The 23,686-nt window shown below is 46.4% G+C and overlaps 1 protein-coding gene across 2 annotated transcripts in view; it reads right to left on the reverse strand.

Moving 5' to 3' along the window:
- LOC144685779 (semaphorin-4B-like) overlaps nucleotides 1-23,686 on the reverse strand; it is a 99,680-nt gene that overhangs the window by 17,063 nt on the left and 58,931 nt on the right. For both annotated transcript variants that reach the window (XM_078550650.1, XM_078550649.1), the window contains exons 8-13: nucleotides 20,968-21,149; nucleotides 19,681-19,822; nucleotides 16,205-16,424; nucleotides 13,347-13,456; nucleotides 10,489-10,652; nucleotides 1,179-1,237 (exon numbers count right to left, since the gene is read on the reverse strand). In XM_078550650.1, the coding sequence (XP_078406776.1) occupies nucleotides 1,179-1,237; nucleotides 10,489-10,652; nucleotides 13,347-13,456; nucleotides 16,205-16,424; nucleotides 19,681-19,822; nucleotides 20,968-21,149 (877 nt within the window). The remainder of the gene's footprint in view (nucleotides 1-1,178; nucleotides 1,238-10,488; nucleotides 10,653-13,346; nucleotides 13,457-16,204; nucleotides 16,425-19,680; nucleotides 19,823-20,967; nucleotides 21,150-23,686) is intronic.

The following is a 23,686-nucleotide window of genomic DNA, read 5'->3' on the forward strand; positions in this document are numbered from 1 at the left end:
TGCTGAGCCCAAAAGCAGAGGGGCAATCAATTAGGTGGCTACCTCCAGGCCTGCTATCTTATTAAGGATGACAGCCTGCCCTTCAAAGGATGCCGGCCCAATCAGACGACCAGCAGCTTAGCAGCCTCATAGTGCCACCGGAAGCAGCGGCCACTGCTGGGGCTGCACCTGGAGGAAGGCGACCCATCGATGACCATGCAACCTCACAACCAGGTAAGCGGAGTCTGGGGGTGCTGGGGTCATTCAAGCAGGCCCCGGTGAGAGTGGGTGGGGGTGTGGTCACTGAGGCGGGAGGTGTCAATGCTGCAGGGGCGGCCATTACCTGTATAGGCCAAAGTGTGCCCAATAAGGAGGGCCTCCTGGAGCCCACTGGGAGGCACGGGCCAGTATAGGCAGGGAGAGACCTTTTAGTAGCCACATAAGTGGCTCCATTGTGCTCTGTGGGGTAGGGGCGGGGGTGGTCGAGAGGTGTTGCGAGCCATTTACCACCTCTTCTGCCACTGGCAAAATAGCAAGGACACCACCCGACCCCTTCCCACCACTTTGCCAGCCTTCCAACCTCCAAGCCCATCTCCAAAAGCCTGTAAAATTCCAGCCTTAATGAAATGGTGCTTGAGATCTCTGACAGGACAGTGTCCAGCTAACTACTCAATCCAGTTTCCCCAGGAGACAGCAAGATTATCTCATCTAGCCTGATTTAATTGGAACCCACTTTGCAGAAAGGAAAAGACAGTGTTCAGCTTCACTGCACCACTTTCTCCCCTATCAGTGAGGCCATTATTCCCTCTAACTGCCTGGGTTGCTCAAAGAGGTATTTTTTTCCTTTAACTCTATCATCTTCTTGCACACTATGGCATCCAACACTATTCCTTTATAATCTGTCACCAATCTTGCTCAGTGTTCCACTGTCAGAGGAGGCACTTTGGATATATGAGTGCTGCTAGTTTTTTCTCCTTTCCTTAGGAATAGAGTTCTCTGTTGTCATGTGAATTCACTAGTTGTGTTACCAATGCCAGGTGAACTTGCACAGTGAGTGTACGTGAGTTTGGACTGCAAAGTCAATTATGCTGTTTCACGGTGTTTACTCAGGACTTCAATGCCCCAGAGCTTTGCTTTAAATCATTGACTAGCATGCTTGATAACATCCACACAACCCAATTGACAGGCCAGTTTATTACCTGTCTGTGGTGGGCACACTGCTGCAGCATTGCCTTTCTTAACGTCTTGTAAGTCGCCACTGCAAAACAAAAGAAACATCCAGATTCAATCGAACAGAATAGAGCCCAACATCATCTTCACTCGACCATCTCTCACTAGAAGCCTTTCAATAATCACAGTATACACTGCCGATTGCCTTTAACAGAGTGGTAAAGATTGAACTTGAAAACCAGCAGAGGGAGGACTGGGTACATTGTGGGTTAGGCACTGTGCTTCAACCTCAGATCTTGGCTTCAAATATAACCCATTATAACATCACAAAAGCTTCCTCTGTTGACTGTAAGGATTTAAAACTGTAAACAATCATAAATTGGCACTAACTTTACAATAAAGTAAGCAGCCTTAAATCAGAGGTTAATAAGAACACTGATGTGAGAATATAAGTTATGTACGGGTGCAAAAATAGACACTTTGAGGTGGAAGCTAAGGCACATTGGCTCACAAAATGGTGGAAATTTCCACGCCTGCTGGTGTTGGGCATGTTTGGCGGCGAGAGCAAACAATATGGCAAGAAGGCCAAAAATCAGTTTCACAACATCGTGAAACCAGTTTGCAATCATCCACTCTGCTCGTTGATGGCGGGCCGCATTTCCTGCTATTGGATGTCAGGAACCTAATTGTAATACATCTGCATATCATTATAAGGTCAACCTGCAGGAATCATCCCACCTCCCAGCTCCGCTGGATTGTCCGCCAACATCGGCAGGAAAACATGCCAGCGTGTTTCACAGCAGCATAAATAAGGTGTGCACTTGGCAAGCTGCACTTTGAGGGGAACTCGGAGGTGAGTGCACAGTAACGTTGCACAGCGCTCGTGAAGGTCACCTGTTGGACTTTGAGGTTGAGGCGACTCGGGGTGAGGGTGGGTGCAAGGGCTGCCCTGCGGTTGAAGGTAGTGCACAAGCACATGTGAGGCGGTGGGGTGAGGGAAGCGGCCATGCATTAGGGAAACCTTGTATAAAGTGGCCATTCCTCTGCAGCTGAGACAGTTCAGGTGCAGCCATATTGACATGCATGGAGTTGGGTCTCTAGCTTATCTGCCCGCTTAAGCAACGCAGAGGCATGAAAATGCCACCAAGTGCTCCAGAGTTTTTCACCCCTTGGGCACAGACTGCAAACTAATGAATGTTTTAGTGGACCGCAGAACAGTTGGACAACTGGGCATTACTGGGCAATCTCCTTGCTAAAGCTAGCCATGGAGCAGTCACTGGTGGAGGCGCTCACAGCCCCTTGCGATGTCATCATCCCGGTTTGGACCAGTCTCCACCATGGTTCAAGCTAACAACGCAGTCTTGCAGTGCGGGTTAGGAGAATGCCTGCACCTGAGCTGAGAGCACAGTATGCAGTCCAATGGGCAGAGCTGCTGCCAATCAGTCAGGTGGAGTGGGGCGGAGGAGGGTGGGGTTTCGGGCAGCCATGCAGCGCACTGGTCTCTGACCATCCAAGTGGTGGCCAACAGTCTCCGGGATGTATTAAGAGCCCTTCATACTTAACCAAGAGAGGGTCTTAGAACACCCAAGCTAACCCACGTGTCTCTCTCTTTCATCCTGCAGGATAAGTACATCAGAAGCATGGAGCCTGGTGAACTATCTATATGCCTCATGGCATACAGAGAGTGGAATTGATGGAGAAGAGAGCAACAGGGGCACCTGGCTGCGCAGAGTGGGGAGCTAGGCCCAGGGTCAAGCTAGACACCGCCTTTCATTCCTGCAGATGATCAAGAACCAGTGTCACCGAAGACTGTGCACATTTAGGGAGCTGGTCAGTCATATCTGCCAGAATACACACTGTTGGAGGCCAATTATGGTGTCAGCTTTGGATTTCAGCCTGCGCAGCAGTGCAGGAGCGACGTCCTGGACCAAGGTCTCCATGGCAGCCGCCATCCTACCAGTGTAGGACTTCAGTGCATTGGCATGCCGGCGCTGTCACCTTAGCCAGAAGACAGACAGACTCCTCCATTGTGCCTTTCAACCTGAGGAGTGCAATGGACATCCCTTCCTGATGTTCCTGAGCTTGCCTTTGCAGCTCCAGCAACTGTGACATGACCGAGTCCAGAGGCTCATTATCTGACTTGGACTCAGCAAATTTCTGGCCTCCAGCAGTCCTCTGAATGCAAGGGACCTGGGAAGTCCCTGCCTCCGCCTGCTGTGGATCAGACAGTGTGATGTGCTCACCAGATTGTGATCCTGAGGCTACTCTAAAGCTAAGTCCCACTGAGGTGGGTGTGGGTGAGTGCTGTGACGGGTCTTCAATGAGGATGCCTTCAGATTCCTCTTCTGATATTTCTTCGGGGCTTGATTGGAGGCCCTGGGTTGTGGACTCTGTCGACTGTTTCCCAGATGTGCCTGCGAAAGCAAGGAGAGATAATTAGTGCATGGCAGGGGACTGCGGAACAGGACACATCACTCACAGCATGGTTGTCTGATGGATGTTGCTTGGTTGAGCACCGCCGACCTCACCGTCAGGACAGGAATGGTCCAGATCCTCGCCGGCCAGCTGGATGGCTCCATTTTCAAAGTCAGTGAGGACCTTGATTTCAGGCATTCCTCCACCAGTCTGCGACCTCTCCCTCTTGTTGTGTGCCAGCTTGTCCTGCATGAATAGAGATGGAGAGATTGTAAGCAGGATGCCTGCCAGGCCAGATGATAAGTATGCCTAGCATTTGTGGGTAGTGCGTGGTCCCATGGACAGGATGAGGACAATGAAGGTGTGTGAGAGACAGTGAATGGCGATGTTCCTTGAACTGGCAGTGAGTGAGATCCCTGTGAATGTGTAATGGGTTTGAGAGTGTGTGAGTTGAGAGCAATGAGAAGAGTGGCTTACCCTGGCAGAACAGAGATCATCGTTCAATTTCTTATGCACTGGGTGACTGTCCTCTTTTGCAGGGCATTGGCACTGACCACGGCAGCGAATGCCTCCCATGCTGGATTGCTGATGCCGCTGCCCCTCCTGTGGTCAGAGCAGGGGTAGAGGACATCATGGTGGGCCTCCATAGCACTAAAAAAGCATTTGAGGGGCACCTCACTAAACCAGAGGACTGCAGTCTTTTTGCCTTTCAGGGCCATCCTGTCTTCTGTGCAGCAGCCCTGGGCTGGAAGCACTGAGAGGTGTGCGCGCAGCTGCATTTTAAATATGGTACCAGGTGTGAGGAAGCGGCGAGGTGATGGCGTGGTGGGCCAATGAGAAGCCACCTGCCATCGAAATGGCGTGTTTCCCAAGAATGCATAATTAATGTGGCGGATTTGGGATGATGCAGCGTGAGATGCCTTCATTGCGGCTGGCGGGGCTACTGCACTTAGTGCAAATCTGGGATGATTCTGCCATAAGTGCCTTCAAGCTACAACTATGACTGGCATCTCCTTTCGAATATAACCGCCAATTACTCAAGTCAATAAGTGTTGATTTAGTATAAGAACTGGGACCAACACAACCCTCAGTTGGAAGTTAGCAATGATGCTGTTCTGATACAACAGCAGGAGAGCCACAGTTGGACAAGAGATGTGTTGAACAAGGGAGGGAAGTGTTCCCACTAACCAGTGACCTCTGCTGGCAAGTGCATGAAGATGGATGGCAATGAGGGCAGAATTAGGCTTTGTTGCGGTAGCTCCATGGTCCATTAACCTGCAGACTCTCAAGCCTGGGTTCTCTGGTTCAGTTGCCTTGGCAGAAACTAAACAGATGGTCAGGCCAACTAGCCTACAAGATAACTCCTGCTCCACGCCCACAAATAGAAGAATGCATCTGACATTAGCAGTATTGGTCTCTGGAAAAGGTCAGGTCTTTGCAACAGGGTGAAGGCAAGGATCGAGCAGACCACATCCCGAGCAGATTTCCGGATCTGGCTGCTCTAGATCTGCCAAAACACTAGCCGAATGGGGCCATTAAACTGAGGCCTTGTTGCCAAGTTACACACAATGGCACAACTACCAGAGGCTCAGAAACAGTTCTGTCTGCACAAGCAACCAGCAACACTAATCTCACATCTCCATCTAAATTGGAGCTCAGTGCGCAAATTAATCTTCAGTTGGCAATCGATAGCACGAAAACAAGCTGGAACATTTCTCTCCAGTAGAAATTGTTAAAGTGAACAATTACAAGCATAAAAACAAAAAGCTACTGCGGATGCTGGAAATCCAAAACAAAAACAGAATTACCTGGAAAAACTCAGCAGGTCTGGCAGCATCGGTGGAGAAGAAAAAAGTTGACGTTTCGAGTCCACACGACCCTTCAACAGAACTGAAGTATAGTTAGGAGAGGGGTGAAATATAAGCTGGTTTAAGGTGGGGGGGCGGGGGGAGAGAACTTGCATAAGTCTGTTTAAAACCTGGCTTAATTGGCTGCTGTAGAAAAAACTCCAGGAATAAATATGAAGCATGGGATTATTATTTATTTGCACTAAACCATTTTATGGTTGGTGGAAGTAGTGACTGCTCTGGTCATTTATGGACTGGGCCCCTCAATGTTATTATTGGGAACATAATGCACTCCCAATCTCAGATGATTGGCTGGCCTCCCTCCCTAACAGCACTGTGGGTGTACCTACACCACAGGGACTGCAGTGACTCAAGAAGGCAGCTCACCGCCACCTTATGAAGGAAAATTAGGGATGGGCAATAAATGTTGGCCGAGCCAGCGATGCCCACATCCCGTAAATGAATAAATAAAAATAAATGTTGGCATTTGTATTGCAGTTAAGATAGCAGACTTTAATTCCTTGTACTTCATAGAGTGACTGTGCATCATGGGTGTGTTAGAAGGTTTACTTTGTTGATTTAATTGCTATACAAATACAGACAAATGGCACCCAACAGACCCATCCCCCAGGTGAGGAACCCAACCTCTTCACTCCATCACTATTGCAACAAAGAAAGTCTGACTCAAACAGCAGCAACTCTGCACTACATTAAAAAAAATTGTTTGACAGGGAAGTGATCTTAAAAAACTTAGCTAATTACTTTTCTTCTCCAGAGGATGTTGATGCAATCAGATGATTTCTTTTTGGAAAAATATACTATATTCATAAAATATCTGAAAGAACATTAAAAAACATTTCAAAATGGCCATCACAAAAAGTGCAATTATATTCAAGTTTTCCACATTGATTGTATTGAAGCACCTCATGATCTATGAACATTACAGACATTTCAACATGGTCATGATGGACAGTCAGGCTGCAATGGTATTTAAGTTATCTACATAGATGATGTTGCACTGAGGTGCTTCAATACAATTGTGATACATATAGTATTCACTGTATACATTCAATGTGAGTCATTCAGCCCGAGGGGTCTACACAATTCCCCAGATCCTCCGTGCACTATGGCAGAAAGGTCTTAGACAGCGACCTTTCCCCATTGCGCCTTTGCGGCAGCTGCCCCAAGCTTTAGTGGGTCCCTCAGCATGTAGTCCTGGACCTTGGAATGTGCCGGTCTGCAACACTCGGTCGGGGACAACTCTTTGCACTGGAAGACCAACAAGTTTCAGGCAGACCAAAGAGCGTCTTTCACCGAGTTGATGATCCTCCAGCTGCAGTTGATGTTTGTCTCGGTGTGTGTCCCTGGGAACAGCCCATAGAGCACAGAGTCCTGTGTCACCGCGCTGCTCGGGATGAACCTCAACAAAAACCACTGCATCTCTCTCCAGACCTTCTTTGCAAAGGCACATTCCACAAGGAGGTGAACAACGGTCGCTTCCCCACCACAGCCACCTCGAGGGCAACGTGCCGAGGGGGTGAGACTCCTGGCGTGTAGGAAGGATCTGACGGGGAGGGCCTTTCTCACCACCAGCCAAGCTACATCTTTGTGCTTGTTGGAAAGATCTGGCGATAAGGCATTCTGCCAAATGACTTTGACAGTCTGCTCGGGGAACCATCCGACAGGATCCACCATCTCCTTTTCCCGCAGGGCCTCTTAAGACGTTACGTGCCAACACTGCTTGTTGGACTTGTGGTCAAAGTCGTTTCCCTGCATAAATTTTTCCACGAGGGACATGGGGTACGGCACGGTCCAACTACTTGGAGCATTCCACAGCAGCGTGGCCAGACCCATCCTTCGCAACACCGGGGGCAGGTAGGACCTCAGCACGTAGTGACACTTGGTATTTGCGTACCGAGGGTCTACGCACAGCTTGATGTAGATCGTCTGGCCATCAGGATGAGGGCGATGTTGGGCACGTTTTTCACCCCTTTATCTAGAGGTTTGTGCATCGTATCCCTGCGAACACGGTCCTTTTTCGACCTCCAGATAAAGCGAAAGATGGCTCGGGTGATCACCATCGCGCAGGGGTGTGGAATGGGCCAGACCTGCGCCACGTACAGCAACACCGAGAGTGCCTCACACCTGATGACCAGGTTTTTACCCGAAATGGAGAGGGAGCGTCGCTCCCACATGCCCAGTTTTCTTTTCACCACATCCACTTGCTCCTTCCAGTTTCTAATGCCCTGGTCCCTCTGAACCACATCCCCAGCACCTTCAGGCAGTCTGACCTGACGGTGAAGGGGATAAAGGATCAGTCAGCCCAGCTCCCAGAGAACATGGCTTCGCTCTTGCCACGATTTACCTTGGCTCCTGAGGCCAGTTTGAACCAGTTGCAGATGTTGATCAGTCAGCGCACCGATAACGGATCCAAGCAGAAAACGGTGACATCATCCATGTACAGGGAGGCTTTGACCTGAGTGCCTTCACTACCTGGGATCGTCACTCCTCTTATGTCTGGATCCTTCCTGATGGACTCAGCAAAGGGTTCTATGCAACACACGAAAAGAACAGGCGAGAGAGGACAGCCCTGCCTGACTCCAGATTTAATTGGAAAACTTGCTGATTCTCATCCATTGACTAAAACTGCACTACTGATGTTTGTGTAGAGCAGTTGGATCCAGTTACGAATTCCGTCCCCAAATTCCATTTTGGAGAGCACATCCACCATGTAGGTGTGTGATACTCTGTCAAAGGCCTTCTCCTAGTCCAGGCTGATGAGGCAGGTGTCCACACCCCTGTCCTGTACATAGGCAATCGTATCGCTGAGTAGCACGAGGTTGTCAGAGACCTTCCTGCTGGGAACAGCGCAGGTCTGGTCAGGATGGATCACCAACTCCAGAGCAGACTTGACCCCATTGGCAATGACCTTGGACAGAATCTTATAGTCCACATTCAAAAGTGAGGTGGGTCGCCAATTTTTAATTTCCTCCCTTTCCCCCTTGTAGATGAGGGTGATGATGCCTTTCCTCATGGATTCTGACTTGCTTCTGTCCGGAAGCATACTCTCATACACTCCTTTGGTCTGTCCGCAAGCATTATCCAGACCTCCCCGTCTCTTGCCATTTTAACACTCCACCCTGCTCTCTTGCCCATATGTCTGTCCTTGGCTTGCTGCATTGTTCCAGTGAAGCTCCACGCAAACTGGAGGAACAGCACCTCATCTTCCGACTAGGCACTTTACAGCCTTCCGGACTGGATATTGAGTTCAACAACTTTAGATCTTGAACTCCCTCCTCCATCCCCACCCCCTTTCCGTTTCTTCCCCCTCCCTTTTGTTTTTTCCAATAATTTATATAGATTTTTCTTTTCCCACCTATTTCCATTATTTTTAAATCTATACCTTTTATGCCCTTTTAGTCTTATTTCACCCCACCCTCACTAGAGCTATCTGTACCTTGCTTGTCCTGCTATCCATTCTTAATTAGCACATTCTTTTAGATAATATCACCACCTTCAACACCTCTTTGTTCTTTTGTCTGTGACATCTTTTGGTTATCTGCTCCTATCACTGCTTGCTTGTCCTAACAACACCCCCTCCCCCGCTTCTCCCCACCCCTCTCCCCCCCACCCCCCAACCTTAAACCAGCTTATATTTCACCCCTCTCCTATTTTTACTTAGTTCTGTTGAAGGGTCATGAGGACTCGAAATGTCAACTGTACTCTTCTCCACCGATGCTGCCAGACCTGCTGAGCTTTTCTAGGTATTTCTGTTTTTGCTCTCGTACACTTCTAGCAGGCCTGGGCTGATCCAGTCCCACAGAGCCGAATACAACTCAGCCGGTAAACTGTCACTTCTGGGAGTTTTACTCTTCTTGAAGTCCTCAAGGACCTTTGCAACCAGATGATGCACAAAGCACCTTCCACCCAACCCCCATCCCACCCCACACCACTTCCCCTGTCACCACATACACAGTCCCCAACTCCTTTTCTAACTTATTCTAACTGACGAACGGTACAGTCTGCCAATATCCAATGATCATAAATTATAGATCAGCATTCTTAAGGTGAGAAAATGGCAGAAAACCTGGAAATGATACAACAGTTCAACATTCTGAGTGGAATGGGCATTATATAAACAATAAAATATAACAAAGCATTTGCACAGTATCATTTTAGCCACTAGATGTCATAACAAGTCAGTTCACCCAAAGAAATAACATCTAGGTATATATTCCACTATACAAAATTGTACTTGTCTGACTAACACAGCTCCCCATTAATTCTCTTACTCAAAGCCCTAAGTTTCCTTCACTGTGTTTAGCAAGTTTCTCTCAGTGTACTGAACATCGATAGCATCCAGTGCCTGATCGAGGAACCTGACATTGAGAAGGAGGTGCTTGCTGAGAGCCACCCTCTGCCCTTGCTGCTGACCCCTTTATACCCCCTACACCCCCAATCCAAGTACCTGCAACCCCCACCCTGCGAAGCCCCTCCCACCTTCACTTATCTGTGATCCGGAGGCTCCGGTGTGTGCACTTCCCACAGTGGCAGGGAGCTGCAGTCTTGACAACTAAGTGCCATTTTCAGCACGTCTAGTAGGCCAGGAGAACAGGGGTGCTCTCCCCACCGCCGGCCCCTCAAGGAATTCTTCGGCCGTCCCCAGCCAGGATCAATGGCCTCCCCGGCTCCTCAGATCATTGGCCTCTCAGTAGCACTCCCAATGGCCAATCTCAACCCAGCTCCCCACTTAAAGTTTTGGTTTGCAGTCCCACACGCCACCTAATGTAGGCCATTTTACTGGCTGCTAGGCAGGAAACAAAGCTAAAAAATATTAACAACGCCCTGCATTGTTAGATGGGACTTCTGCATCGCCAGCCTTTCTGGCCTCCTTGGCCCCACCCACAACCTCCATGCCTCTCCATTCATATTGGAGTGATTGAATTTATCTGAATAGAGGCACAATTAATGGTTCCTGACAATGCATCACTCCCTTATGGTTAATTTTCATGCTTTAGATTCTTTCCCCTTAGACCCTGAGTGAGATTGCATGACTGACTGGTACACTCATTCTCACCTGTTCGAAGAGTGCTTCTCATATAATTTGCATCGAGATGCTAGCTTACTCCAACCACAGTGGGGATCCCGGGCAAAGATACAGTCGTAACAGGTCTTGTACTGTTCACAATCTGCCATCACAACTTGAATAACTTCAGTGGGAGAACCAATGTACAGAAAACCCTACAGGAAGAATAAACAGAACACTGATAGTTGTTTTGAAATAAAGCTGTACTGAACCCCAACTTTGTAACATTACAGTGGCATCTGGTCTTTTACTTTCAGTTCTTACCCTGTTTGCCCTGATGGTAGTGATCGACTGTGGTACAATTCTGCAGGCAGCCAAATGACTGTTCTTACTATGTGAACCTGATTCATGAGATTCAGTAGCCTTTTCACCCACAGAATGGCATCCCAGCCAAACTTGCTCTTGCCCTCAACCTATGTCCACTCGGCAGTAATCAGCAGCAGAAATCCTGAATGGTTCTTTCCCTCCCTCCCCTCCCAGCCCATTGTAGTGTTCCCATTGATTTTTAAAATTCATTCTTGGAATATGGGTACCACTGGCAAGGTCAGCATTTATTGCATATTCCAAATTGCCACTTGGAAGCTTCTTCTTGAGCCACTGCTGGACATGTGGGAAAGGCACTCCCACAGTGCTGCTAAGTTGGAAGTTCCAGGATTTTGACCCAATAACATTGAAGGAACGGTGATATATGCCCAAGCAGGGGTGGTTTTTGACTTGTATGGGAACCTAGAGGTAATGGTGTTACCATGCATCTGATACCCTTGTCCTTTAGGTGGCAGATGGCACGAGTTTGGGAAGTGCTGTCTTAACCTACTTTGGCCTGAGGATGAAGGGAGCCAAGTAGTATTGAACAAAAATTGAACTTACCACAATGAGGGCTATAGCCTTATTTTCAAAAGATCTGCAATTCTACGTGTAATTTGGAAACACCAATGTTTCATTCCAATTTCTTTGTATTGACAGGAAAATTTTAACATAAACTATGTGAAAATTTCCAGTAATTACAGCAAAAAGTTCAGACTTTTTAGTAACTGTAAAGGGTTACTCTTCAGAATTATTGCAAATCTTCTCTCATGCGTTTGAGTACAGCTGATCTCCACATGATTCATTTGCATTAAAAAGGCCGCATTCTACATTTATCCCTTTTACATTAGCAAGTGGGAAACATCTAATGGATACATTTTTAATCTTCAGTTCAAGGAACAATGCTGAGCAGAGGTTGGGTCTTTCATTACAGAAAGGAAGGGAAAGTAAGAGGCAGACTCATGAAAAGTTCTTCATGTGATTTTAAGGCAAAAAATAATTGGTGCACTAAAGAAATGTGTGGTTATTTAATTTTCTTTGAACTTGAGCCAGCAGGTTTAAGAGGATTTAAGTCCCACTCCAGGACTTCACTCAATTTAAGACAACACCAAATCAGGGAGGATAGTCAACACTGAGGAGGACTGCAACAAATTACAAGAAACATTGGCCTCAACCTTACGTTCATCCGGCGTGCACGATCGGCAGGCTCGGAAGTGGATGCGAAATGTACTCTGCCCGCGATCGGCCCCTAAGCGCAATTTCACGTTGGCTGGCCAATTAACGGCCAGCCAGTGTGAAATGTGTGCTGAGAAAGGCTCAGCGCTACCGTGGGAGGTAGTATGGGAAGAGGATGGGTGCCGAGGGAAGGCAAGGTGTGGGCTTGTGCTCCCTGAAGGCTGACGGCTGCTGTGGAGCTGCCGGACTGTAAAAATGAAATGAGCTCAATAAACTGCTGTAAACTGTGACAATACTGTAAATGCACGCACCAGGTAGCAGGCTACATAGCAGATCAACCCTCAATTGTCTTCCTTTATTTTATTTAACCCGGATATTTCATCCTGCCCTGGATGGAGTTTGTAGTGAAAACATGGGCCATCTGGCTATTTGGCCTGTCCGCCAACTGTAAAAGTGGAAGGCTGCATAAAATCGATGACAAGTGACTCCTTAATGGGCTTAATTGCCCATTTTATTGTCAACAGGGCGTGCATCTGGCTCCCATACGCGCCCTCCGGCTGTAATGTTGTGAGCACCATGACACCAGGATGGGTGTCTTCTCGCGCGATTCCAGGTCGGGCACATGCCCACAGGAACAGCTTAAAATTCTAGCCAGTAATAAAATGAAGAATGAACATATAATTGGGGAATTAATTTCGACATATTAAAATGTAATACTCACATATATCTAAGAAAATAAGGATATCACATATTACTTGGAAATTAAGAATCTAAACAGGATAGAGGAGCAAAGGGATCCGGGAGCACAAATGCACCAATCACTAAAAGTTGCAACACATGTTAACAAGCCCATAAATAAATAAATCAAGCACTAGGTGTATTTCTAGAGGCATAGAATTGAAAAGTAAAGAAGTTATGCTGAACTTGTATTGATCCTTAGACCACACACTGTGTACAATTCTGACCACCATATTATAGAAGGGATATAGAGGCACTGGAGGTGTACAAGGATGATACCAGAACCGTGAGGTTACAACTCTCAGGTAAGGATGAACAGGCTGGGTCTCTTTTCTCTTGAAAAGAGAAGGTTGAGGGGAGACCTATTAGAGATCTTCAAAATGATGAAAATCAGAGGGAGTGCTTGAGGGGAAGAGTATAGATGCATATTATGCTGATAGAGTTAGATGAGGAAGAATGAGAGGAAATATGAGTGGAACATAAGTTCTGGCATACACTGGTTGGGCTCAATGGCCTGTTTCTACATTGTATATTCTATGCAATTTTCTATGCAATAAACTGGTCAGTGGGTTTCCTTCTCACACCTTCAGAAGTAGTTATATAGAAACTGAGACTCATGGCTGTTTTCATACCTGATGGTGTTCAAGGTTCCGAATGGGCTGAGAATTTTTGAATAATTTCTTCTCCTCAATGATGTAACTGCTGGAACCAATCAATACAGCTTTGTGCAAACGTCCATCACCTGCCAATGAAAAAGATGGGATAGTTTATGCAATCTATAGAACAAAGCCAGAGGGTTGAAGAAATATCATATAGGCACTGGAGCAATACTACTCAACCTAAACAGTCGAGCATACCATCTTGCTCCAAAGCCTCTCCTCCAATGTCCAGCTCAGTGGGGTTGAGCTTGCTTGGTTCCACTCAGGCCAATCTGATCATAGCATTGCATTTCCATAAATGGCTTCTATTCCAATCCCAGCACTATTCACTCTGCAGTCCTGCAAGGATCTATCCTTGGCTTCCTCCTCTTTCTCATCTGCAGATTGTCCCTTGGCAACATTGTCCGTAATTTGGGCTACCTTCCATGGTGTATGCTGATGACACCCTGTTCTACCATTCACCACCTCTTCCATTCGCTTCGTTGCCTCCATGCTGTCAGACGGCTTGTTTGACATCTTGTCTTGGATGCACTGAAACTTCTCCAGCTAAACATCAGAAGACCAAATCCATCAGCACCAGCCAAAATTTCCGTATCATTGCCACTGATTCCTGCCGCCACACTGGCCATCATCTCAGACCGAAGAAGTGCTCGTAAACTTGCCATCCTATTCAACCCAGAGCAGAGCTTCTGATCCCATATCCTATCTAGCACAAAGACATTCTACTTCTAAATCAGTAACATCGCCAACCTACCCCACCTACCTCAGCTCATCTACTGCTGAAACTCTCATCCATGCTTTTGTCACCTACAGACTCAACTATTCTAATAGGCAGGGGAGAAAGCACATTTGATCACAGGAACATCAAAGGTCAGTCTAGCAGGACTCCAGTGATTAAAGGAATGCACATTAATTTGTTTAAAGGAAAACACAAACACTGGGCGGAATTTTGTGCTCTTGCTGGTAGCAAGCTTGGAGACGGGATGGGCATGTACTTAGGCAGGATGATGGTGTACCTTCCTGTCTCCGCCAGAATTAAGTTCTGGGCGGGAAGGCCCATGGTTGAGCTTCCTGCCATGCCACCAATTGAGGTCAATTAACAACCGCTTAAGGGCCTCATTCTGCCTCCGCGAGAATTAGCACAGCTGCAGGCAGGCCTGTCACCATGCGGCATGCACAGCAGCTACAACTGTACCGTCAGCTTGTCGCCTCGAAGGGGAAGAGGGATTCCCTCGATCAAAGGCACTCAGGGCCTGATCGAGGGACTGGACATTGGGGAGGGGGTGGCTGCTGAGAGCCATCCATCTGCCCTTGCTTCTGACCCCCATGCCCCACCCCGTGAAACTCCCCATGCCCCCTTCACCCTCCTCCCCCCAACATTACTTAACCCGAGTCCTGGGTCATTCCACAATTCGGAGATTCCCAGGTTGGGGGGGTGGGGGCGAGGTGTTTGATCTTCCGGCAGTAGCCACAGCCTCCCCTGTGGTGCTGCTGAGCACAGGAGCTGCCCTGCAGGTGGCCTTACCACTGCCTGATTGGCATGTGGTTCAGTGGGCCTTCCTGAGAAGAGACAGCGCTGGGCTCTGGCCAGCCCTTCAGTCAGCAGACATCTCCGTCACCTCAACAATATTCCACTCATTGTTTCTGTTCCTTTTTGAAATATTCTCTGTCTGTAATTTCATCCATTCTTAACAAAGGATCCATGCCAGAGACATTTACGTTTTCTTTTAGCTTTGAAGCAACTGTCAGTTTTATTTTGTTTGCTTTTTGCAAATATTCAGGAATTTATTTTGGCTGTTTTCATAAAATTCCATTTTCTTTGCCCTTTTTAAATGTAAACAAGCTTCTCAGCTTCTCAACATACCAACTTTTCAAAGCCAGGCGACAGATCCCAAAGTGTGGTGCAGTCCATCTCTATGATCTCCACTCCCCTTACTCCAATCTTTTCACTCCTAGTCTTATAAATGCCGTCCCCCCCCCCCCCCGTATATTCCCCAGCCCTGAAATGCTGAAACTACCTACCCTACTGCCATTCCAACTGAGAGCAGCTACCTCAACATAGGCCGGCGATCAGTGTTGTCTGGTGGTTCAGAAGTACACCACTTACCCTCTTTAATCTTCCTTAAGAATGTTTTTTCCCTAGCCAGTGTAAAAATTGACAGTGCTGTACAACTATGGACTGAAGGCATATGCAGGGAAACAGAGCTTCCTCATGGCAGCTGGAACAACAGAACTGTGGCTGGCTAGGGTTGGAGCTCCAGCTATCTGTTTAGTTTGCAGGCTGGTTGGATCATCTCTAGATGAGACCTAGTTGACCCTGGTGCTGACCTGGTTGACCGTCATACTGACCTGGGAGGTCGGTTAGGATAATTTGTAGGTGCAAGATGTTGGTGGCGATAATAGGGCATGGAATTCTCACTAGTCGACTCATTCAAGGCTACCAGTTAGCTCAGTTACAATACATTTCAAAGAGCTAGAAGCTATTTGCCAACCAGATACATATTTACTTCATGAAGGCTTTTACTGTAACTGTAAAAATGCTAACAATTTTCGTGGTGTTGTTACACTGAGTCCAATAGATATGGTATCAACAGTCCAGAGTCACAGAAAAATCACAGTGCAAGTTCTGGGTGATTTTATCATGGGAAGATGCAAGAAAAAACAACAGAATATGCTTTTGAATCACAGAATCCTGCACTAACTTGTAATCGTCACCTTCATTGGTTGTCAGCACACTGTACTCACTGGCTGAGAATCCCAAACTGCAGTGGCCATTTCCCTAACTCATACATGAAACAATCACCAGGAAACCCGACTCTGGACGGACTCACTTGTTCCTAGGAAGAGAACATCGTAAATTCCATCCAGTGAGTTCACTTGCAGTGCGATGATCTCTGAATACTGTGCATTTCTGGTCACCAGCCCCAGTCGATTGTTGATTGGGTGGACTGCTTGGTGCACAAGAGGATGGTTTCGGCTAAAGCTCAGCACGTCATCGGGCAAAAGCAGCGAGCTTTCAGCTGAATGGTTCCTATGCCAGTTAGTGATACACTGTAACAGGAAAAACAAATGGAGAAGGGTCAGGATTCAGGATTTTCAGTGTTACACTTTTGCCCTTTTTCAGCTTGGCCCAAAGCCAAAAGGCTTCATAGATTATGTGCGGTTTAGATGAGCCCACAGACTGGCTATGGCAGGTTGTTCAACTTTTTCATTCGGGGGTCACATTTGCATATTTTTCTCATTCAAGGGGCCAATGAGCGACTTTCGGAAAGGTAAGCTTTGGCACAACAATAAACTGAATTTCAAAAAAACAGCTGAGGTTTATAGAAAGAAACAGTTGCTGAGCAAAAGTACAGCAACGTCATAGCAATTGTTCAGTTAAAAATGTGAGAGGGTCAGTGTGTGTGTGTGTGTGTGTGAGTGTGAGAGAGAGAGATGTGTGTGTGTGTGTCCAGCTCACTCCCAGTCTCAGGTACTGACTCACTCATCCTCACCCACTGAGAGTGGGTGTGTGTGTGTATGTGTTAGTGTGTGGTGGTGAGAGTGAACGAGAAACATGAGACTCTCCCCATAACCCCCCCACCCCCAACCCCCGCCACACACACACACACACACATTCACTCAGGGCCTCACACTCCCCCCCACACAATCACTCAGTGCCTTGCACTCACCCCCACGCACTCACTCAGTGCCTCACACTCACCCACACACACTCACTTAGTCTCTCGCACTACCCCCCCCGACACACTCAGTCTCTTGCACTCCCCCTCCAACACGCTCACTCAGTCTCTCGCACTACCGCACCCCCCACCCCCCCACCACTCACTCACTCACTCACTCTCACTCCTGTGCACACACACAGCCAGTCTAACACACTCACTCATTCCCACATACTCACCATAGCACCGCCTTCTCCCCGGGCCCACCGCAACTTCGCCCTCCTCGGGCCTGACGTATCTGGCTCCCCGGGCCTCAGCCCCCCACCCCCACCCCCCCACCCCCACCCCCCCCAACACACACACACACACTGACCCTCTCACATTTTTAACTGAACTATTTATTGCTATGACATTGCTGTACTTTTGCTCAGCAACTGTTTCTTTCCATAAACGTCAACTGTTTTTTTGAAATTCAGTTTATTGTTGTGCCAAAGCTTACTTTTCCGAAAGTCGCTCATTGGCCCATTGAATGTGTTTGTGCTCGCCACCACCTTCTCAAGGGCAATTAGGGATGAGCAATAACTGCTGGCCTAGCAAGCGACACCCGCAGCCCATGAATGAATAAATATATCCTGGGGTGCCACATTCGTTGCTGCACTGCAGCCACGTGCAGAGTAAAAATTACCTGAATCTTCCAAGCAATGGCAATGCTGCACCCTCGCCACTGCTCACTTCCCTCGGGCCAGCAACCCTCAGCACACTCACCAACGTCGGTGTTCACTGCTCTTCCAATCAGAGACTTTCTCTCCCTCATTTGCTGTTGAAGAAATGGCCTGTGATTGGAGGAGCAGCTCCATGCAGAATCTTCCATTAAAACCCACCTGTTTGACCAGAAATTTGAAACTGGCTCCAGGGGCCGGATGCAGGGGCTTCGCAGGCTGGGTGAGCTATGACACCGTGGAGATACAGACATCATTTAAGCATGTTTGTGGACACCTTTGTGCGCCTGAATGTACCACTTAACCCACACATAAATAGGTGTATACTTACCCATGTATGCACACGTGTATATTTACATGTATCTGAATGCCTTCTAGGTTATATTAGGTTATATGCCTAAACATATGTGCATACAAATAGCTAGCTATATGAGTATATTTGTACTCATATGACACTGTTTGCTTGCTTCTTTATATGTGTGAGTGCGTTTCCACTCATACAAGAGTCTGTTTGCCTGTATAGGGGAGGATACTGTGCGAGACATCCCAAAGAAACTAAGGTTAAGTTAGGGACAGGGACTTTCCAAAATTAATGTAAACAAAACAATAGTAATGAAGAAAATATGCTACTAAACAGTGGCAAGTTTCCAGCCCAGGGTTTCAAAGGAAGTAGGTGAGACGATTACAGGTACAGTAACCAATGTCCCCTCTAAGCTGCACAACCACACGGCTTATCAGAAACCCTAATGTTCTGACAAAGGCTGCGCACCAGTCAGCCCCCTAAAGTTACTATGTATGCAAAAAAAATTAAAGGGCCCATGCACTTAAACAAATCAGCCACGCATTACATAAAAAAAATTAGAGAATATGCTGGCCCTAGCTATAATCTTCCAAAGTTCTCTCAATTCAGGAATTGTTCCTTTAGATTATAAAACTATACTTGTTACCCTGCTATTTAAGAAAGAATCCAGGGATTACAGGTCAGCTATTCTCACATCTTGGGAGATTGTTAGAGTCTATAATTAAGGATAAAGTGGACTAAGCACCTTAACGTTTTTCAGCTGATCAGAGAAAGTCAGCATGGAGTTATAAAGGGTGGGTCATGCCTGATGAATGTATCAATTTCTTTTTAGAGGTGACTAAAGTAGTGAACAGGGGAATGTCAATGGATGGTAATTATATGGACTTCCAGAAGGCATTTGATAAAGTTCCTCATAAGAGACTGGGAGCTAAACTTGAAGGTCATGGAATTGAAGATAAATTATTAACTTGGTTAGGAAATTGACTGAGCAGAAGGAGACAGAGAGTAGGGATAATGGGCAGGTACTCTAACTGGCAGGATGTGACGAATGGTGCACCTCAAGAATCAATGTTTGGGCCTTAATTATTTACAGTATTCACTGACAACTTAGATGATGGGATAACAAGCCAAATATCTCCTAAAGAGAGCTGACATGGATTCAATGGGCTGAATGGCCTGCTTCTGTGTTGTAACCTTTCTATTATTCTACTCTATTTGTGAGTGAACTTAGAAATTGTTCCTTCCCGCCCATCTTTCGCCATTAGCTTTCTCTCTTATCTCGGGAATACTTTGGCTCTTTACTGGCGTTTGGTTCCATAGTTTCGTCATTGCCTCGCCTAAATGAGCCATCCTTCATTCAAAGGCATAGACAGGAAGGGTCAGCAGGTTATCCAACCCAGCAGGAGGGGAATCACAGCCATGTTTGTTCCTACCCTCGCACATTGTGCTTTTTTAGCAGAGCTCAATGGATTATTATCAGAAGCTCAGATCCTGGTTCTATTGCCCCCTCCCTAACCCAGGATACCAATGTTAGTTGTAGACTGGTTATCTTCCTGGTTACTCGCTAGCTGGACCATCAGGTTAGCAGTCCGAGTTTATTCATTTATCTAATGCATTTGGGTTCTTACAGCGCCAGGTCTTGGCGATGGAACTTGACCTTTATACTGAATCCAAGAAGAACAGTCAGAATTGTATTCTTCGTACGGTCCATCCAGGGCTTCATGGATGCTTTTGATGCTGTACACACACACCGCAGTCATAGATTCACTCCTAAAGTTGACACAAAACACAGGAACAAAGTTAAAGTTTCAAAGGAGCCGTCACTGTGGAGACTGAAATTAAATATCCTATATTAAAATTGCTTTATCTTCTACCTACACCCACATCATCATCTCCCTCTCTGTCAGCCTAGCTACTTTGAACATCTGCCTCTGGCACTGTGTTTTTAATATTATATAAACACACACATTAATATGTTTCATACTATCTATGCATTTATACACACTTTAGAAGCAGATATTATTCTCCGTTTGGCACACTTGTTCCCACCTCTCCAGGCTGCACTTGATCTGCCCCTTAATAGGCCGGATTTTAACACCTACAGCTGCCAAGAATGGGGCAGGTATGGACTACACTGAAATTCAAATGTTGGGGTCTAATGATATCATTCATATCCGGACTATATTTTAACACTGGATGGTCAAGTCTGGCACTCAGTACCGGGCTCGCCAGGACCACCCAGTGTGAAGAAGCAACATGTTCAGAAGAGAGCCAATGAGATAACTCATTTGTTTTTAAAGATGTCCTTGTGAGACAGGAAGACCAGGTGTGAACTTCTCGGGCCCACAAGGAGTGCTAGAGCTCAGGCTTTCCTCTCCTGGCCAAAATTATCTACTGCTCCCCACAATTTATCAGACTCCCGTGAGCCATTTCTGCGAGTCCCCAGCTGCCATCTCCTACCATCACAACCGGCTCCCACCCATTAGCCGGACACCATCAATTTCATTTAAATGAGGCCAGGTGTTAAAATAGCTAGGGTCTCAAATCAACAAGTCAGGGAGGGCCTAACAATCTCTCTGCAGGCCCAATGCTCACTTCCAGTTAAAACTAGGGATAATATTTCTGCCTGTGCGTCTTCTTCTTTTGCTGCATGCCTTCTTTTGCCTCTGCATGTGTGAATACTTCTCCGTTGCCCCTTTTTACTATCTGCCCATCTCTTCTTGTGCACACGAGTTTTATTCTTTCTCTCTTTCAATGTGTGGGAATTTGAGGCTCCATCATTTCAACCTGCCCATTAATTTTTGGTTAAATGCTCCTACGATTATTAATAAGCACTGCTTTGACACAGAGGACTCTAAAAGCGTATGTATGAGTTTAAAGCCACATTCGTGCGTATGGGTTCAGTTTTAGCTTACCACTGTGAGGTGAATGCTGCATAAAATATTGTACTGGTCCAGTCATCGGGGTCTTGCTGCAACATAAACACGTCCTGAATCACATCAAAGTAAAGCTTGCTTGATGGATCACTGCACACCAGGGAAGCCTTCAGGAAGCTTGACCACCTCCTCTGGAGAATTTTCAACCCTCCAACGTCGCCCTGAACCCAAGAGTTAATGAGGTTAGTGAGGAACGTTCCGGCATACACTCTACACAAAAAAGAATTCTCGCCAAAGTTGCAGCAATCATTTATTTTTCATTCAATGGAAAGATGATGACACATATGACCTGGAGCCACTACCCTTGCCTGTGCTGGTACTACAATGTCTGGTCATGTCCCAGCCTTGTGCATGGCACCGTTACAGCCTCTGCCTGTATGTGGTATTACATATGTATGGTACTGCAATGGTGGCGTTACTGCTTCTGTGTGGCATTGTCTATGCATGTATGTGCATTGGCTTTGATCTTCTGTATTCCTTTGATCTTCTGTATTCCTTTGATTGTAAAACAGTGCCCACGAATTGGAGGGTAGCAAACATGACCATATTATTTAAGAAAGGAAGCAGAGAGAAAATAGGGAACTACATGTCAGTTAGCCTAACATCAGTAGTAGGAAAAATGCTACAGTCTATTATTAGAGATATGGTAACAAGGCACTTAGAAAATCATAATATGATTAAGCAGAGTCAACATGGATTTATAAAATGGAAATTGTGTCTGACAAGTCTCTTGGAGGCTTTTGAGGATGTAACTAGTGGGATGGATAAGGGATGTAGTGCATTTAGATTTTCAAAAAGCATTTGATAAGGTGCCACACAAGAGGTCATTTTACAAAATTAGGACATATGGGATTGGGGGTAATAAATTAACATGGATTGAAGATTGGTTAATTCACAGAAAATAGAGTAAGAATAAGTGGGACATTTTTAGCTTGGCAGGCTGTAACTATCGGGGTATCACAAGGAGCAGTACTTGGGCCTCAGCTCTTTACAATCCATATTAATGACTCAGATGAGGAGACTGAGTGCAATGTATATGAGTTTTCTGATGATACAAAGTTAGAAAGTAAGCAGTGAGGAGGATGTAGAGAGGCTCCAGAAGGATACTGACAGGTTGGGTGAGTTGACAAGAATGTGCCAGGTGGAACACAATGTGGGGCAGTATGAAATTAGCTACTTTGGTAGAAAAAAATAAATAGGCAGAACATTATTTTCAAATGGCGAGAGACGTGGGAATGTTTGCATTCAGAGGGTTGAAAATTCTGGATGTCCTTGTACATGAATCACAGAAAGTTAACATGCAGATTGGCAAGGCAAATGTTATGTCAGCAATTATTACAAAGGGTGGGACTAGAAGATTAAATGAGTCTTACTGTAATCATACAGGACATTGCTGAGGCCATACCTGGAGTACAGTGTGTAGTTTTGGTCTTACCTACGGAGGGACATACTTGTTCTGGAGGGAATGTGACAAAGGTTCACTAGACTGGTTCCTGGGATGAGGGGATTGTCCTATGAGGAGAAATTGAGTAGGCAAGGTCTGTATTCCTTGGAGTTTAGAAGAATGAAAGGTGATCTAATTGAAACATATAAAATACTTAAGGGGCTTGACAGGGTAGATGCTGAGAAAATGTTTCCCTTGACTGGGGTATCTAGAAAACGGGGTGAGGAGTGGGGGTCATAGTTTCAGAATAAGGGTCAGCCATTTAAGACTGAGAAGAGGAGAAATTTCTTCATTCAAAAGGTTATGAATGTTTAGAATTTTTCACCCGAGAGAGCTGGGGATGCTCAGATGTTGACTATATTAAGAAAGAGGTCGATAGAGTTTTGGGTAGTAAATGAATTAAAGGATATGGGGATTTGATTAAATGGATGGGATACATCAAAGACTATAGGCCCTGTCAACATCCTGCCAGTAGTACGGAAGACTTGTGCTCCAGAACTAGCCGCGCCCCTAGCCAACCTGTTTCAGTACAAGTGGAACATTGGTATCTACCCAGTAATGTGGAAAATTGCCCAGGTATGTCCTGTCCAGAAAAAGCAGGACAAATCCAATCTGGCTTATAACCAACCCATCAGTCTACTCCCAATCATCAGCAAAGTGATAGAAGGGGTTACCAACAGTGCTATTAAGTGGCACTTACACAGCAATAACCTGCTCGCCAATGCTCCTTTTGGGATCTACCTAGGCCTCTCAGCTCCGGATCTCATTACAGCCTTGGCACGAACATGAACAAAAGAGCTAAACTCCTGAGGTGAGGTGAGAGTAACTGCCCTGACATCAAAGCAGCATTTAGCCAATTGTGGCATCAAGCAGCCCTAGCAAAACTGGAGTCAATGGGAATTAGGGGGAAAACTCTCCACTGTTTGGAGCAATACCTACAAAGGAAGATGGGTATGGTTGTTGGAGGTCAATCATCTCAGCTCCAGGAAATCGCTGCAGGAGTTCCTCAGAGAAGTCCCTCCTAGATCAACCATTATCAGCTGCTTCAACAATGACCTTCCCTCCATCACAAGGTCAGAAGTGAGGATGCTCATTGATGATTTTTCAGTAACATTCACAGCAATATCTAGACACATTCAGGCTTTGGCTGATAAGTGGCAAGTAACATTAGCACCACACAAGTGCCAGCCAATGCCTATCTCCAACAAGAGAGAATCTAACCATCTTATCTTGATATTCAAAGGCATTACCATC

The sequence above is a fragment of the Cetorhinus maximus genome, chromosome 10 (assembly GCF_964194155.1).
Source record: "Cetorhinus maximus chromosome 10, sCetMax3.hap1.1, whole genome shotgun sequence".
NCBI classification, from domain to species: Eukaryota; Metazoa; Chordata; class Chondrichthyes; order Lamniformes; family Cetorhinidae; genus Cetorhinus; species Cetorhinus maximus.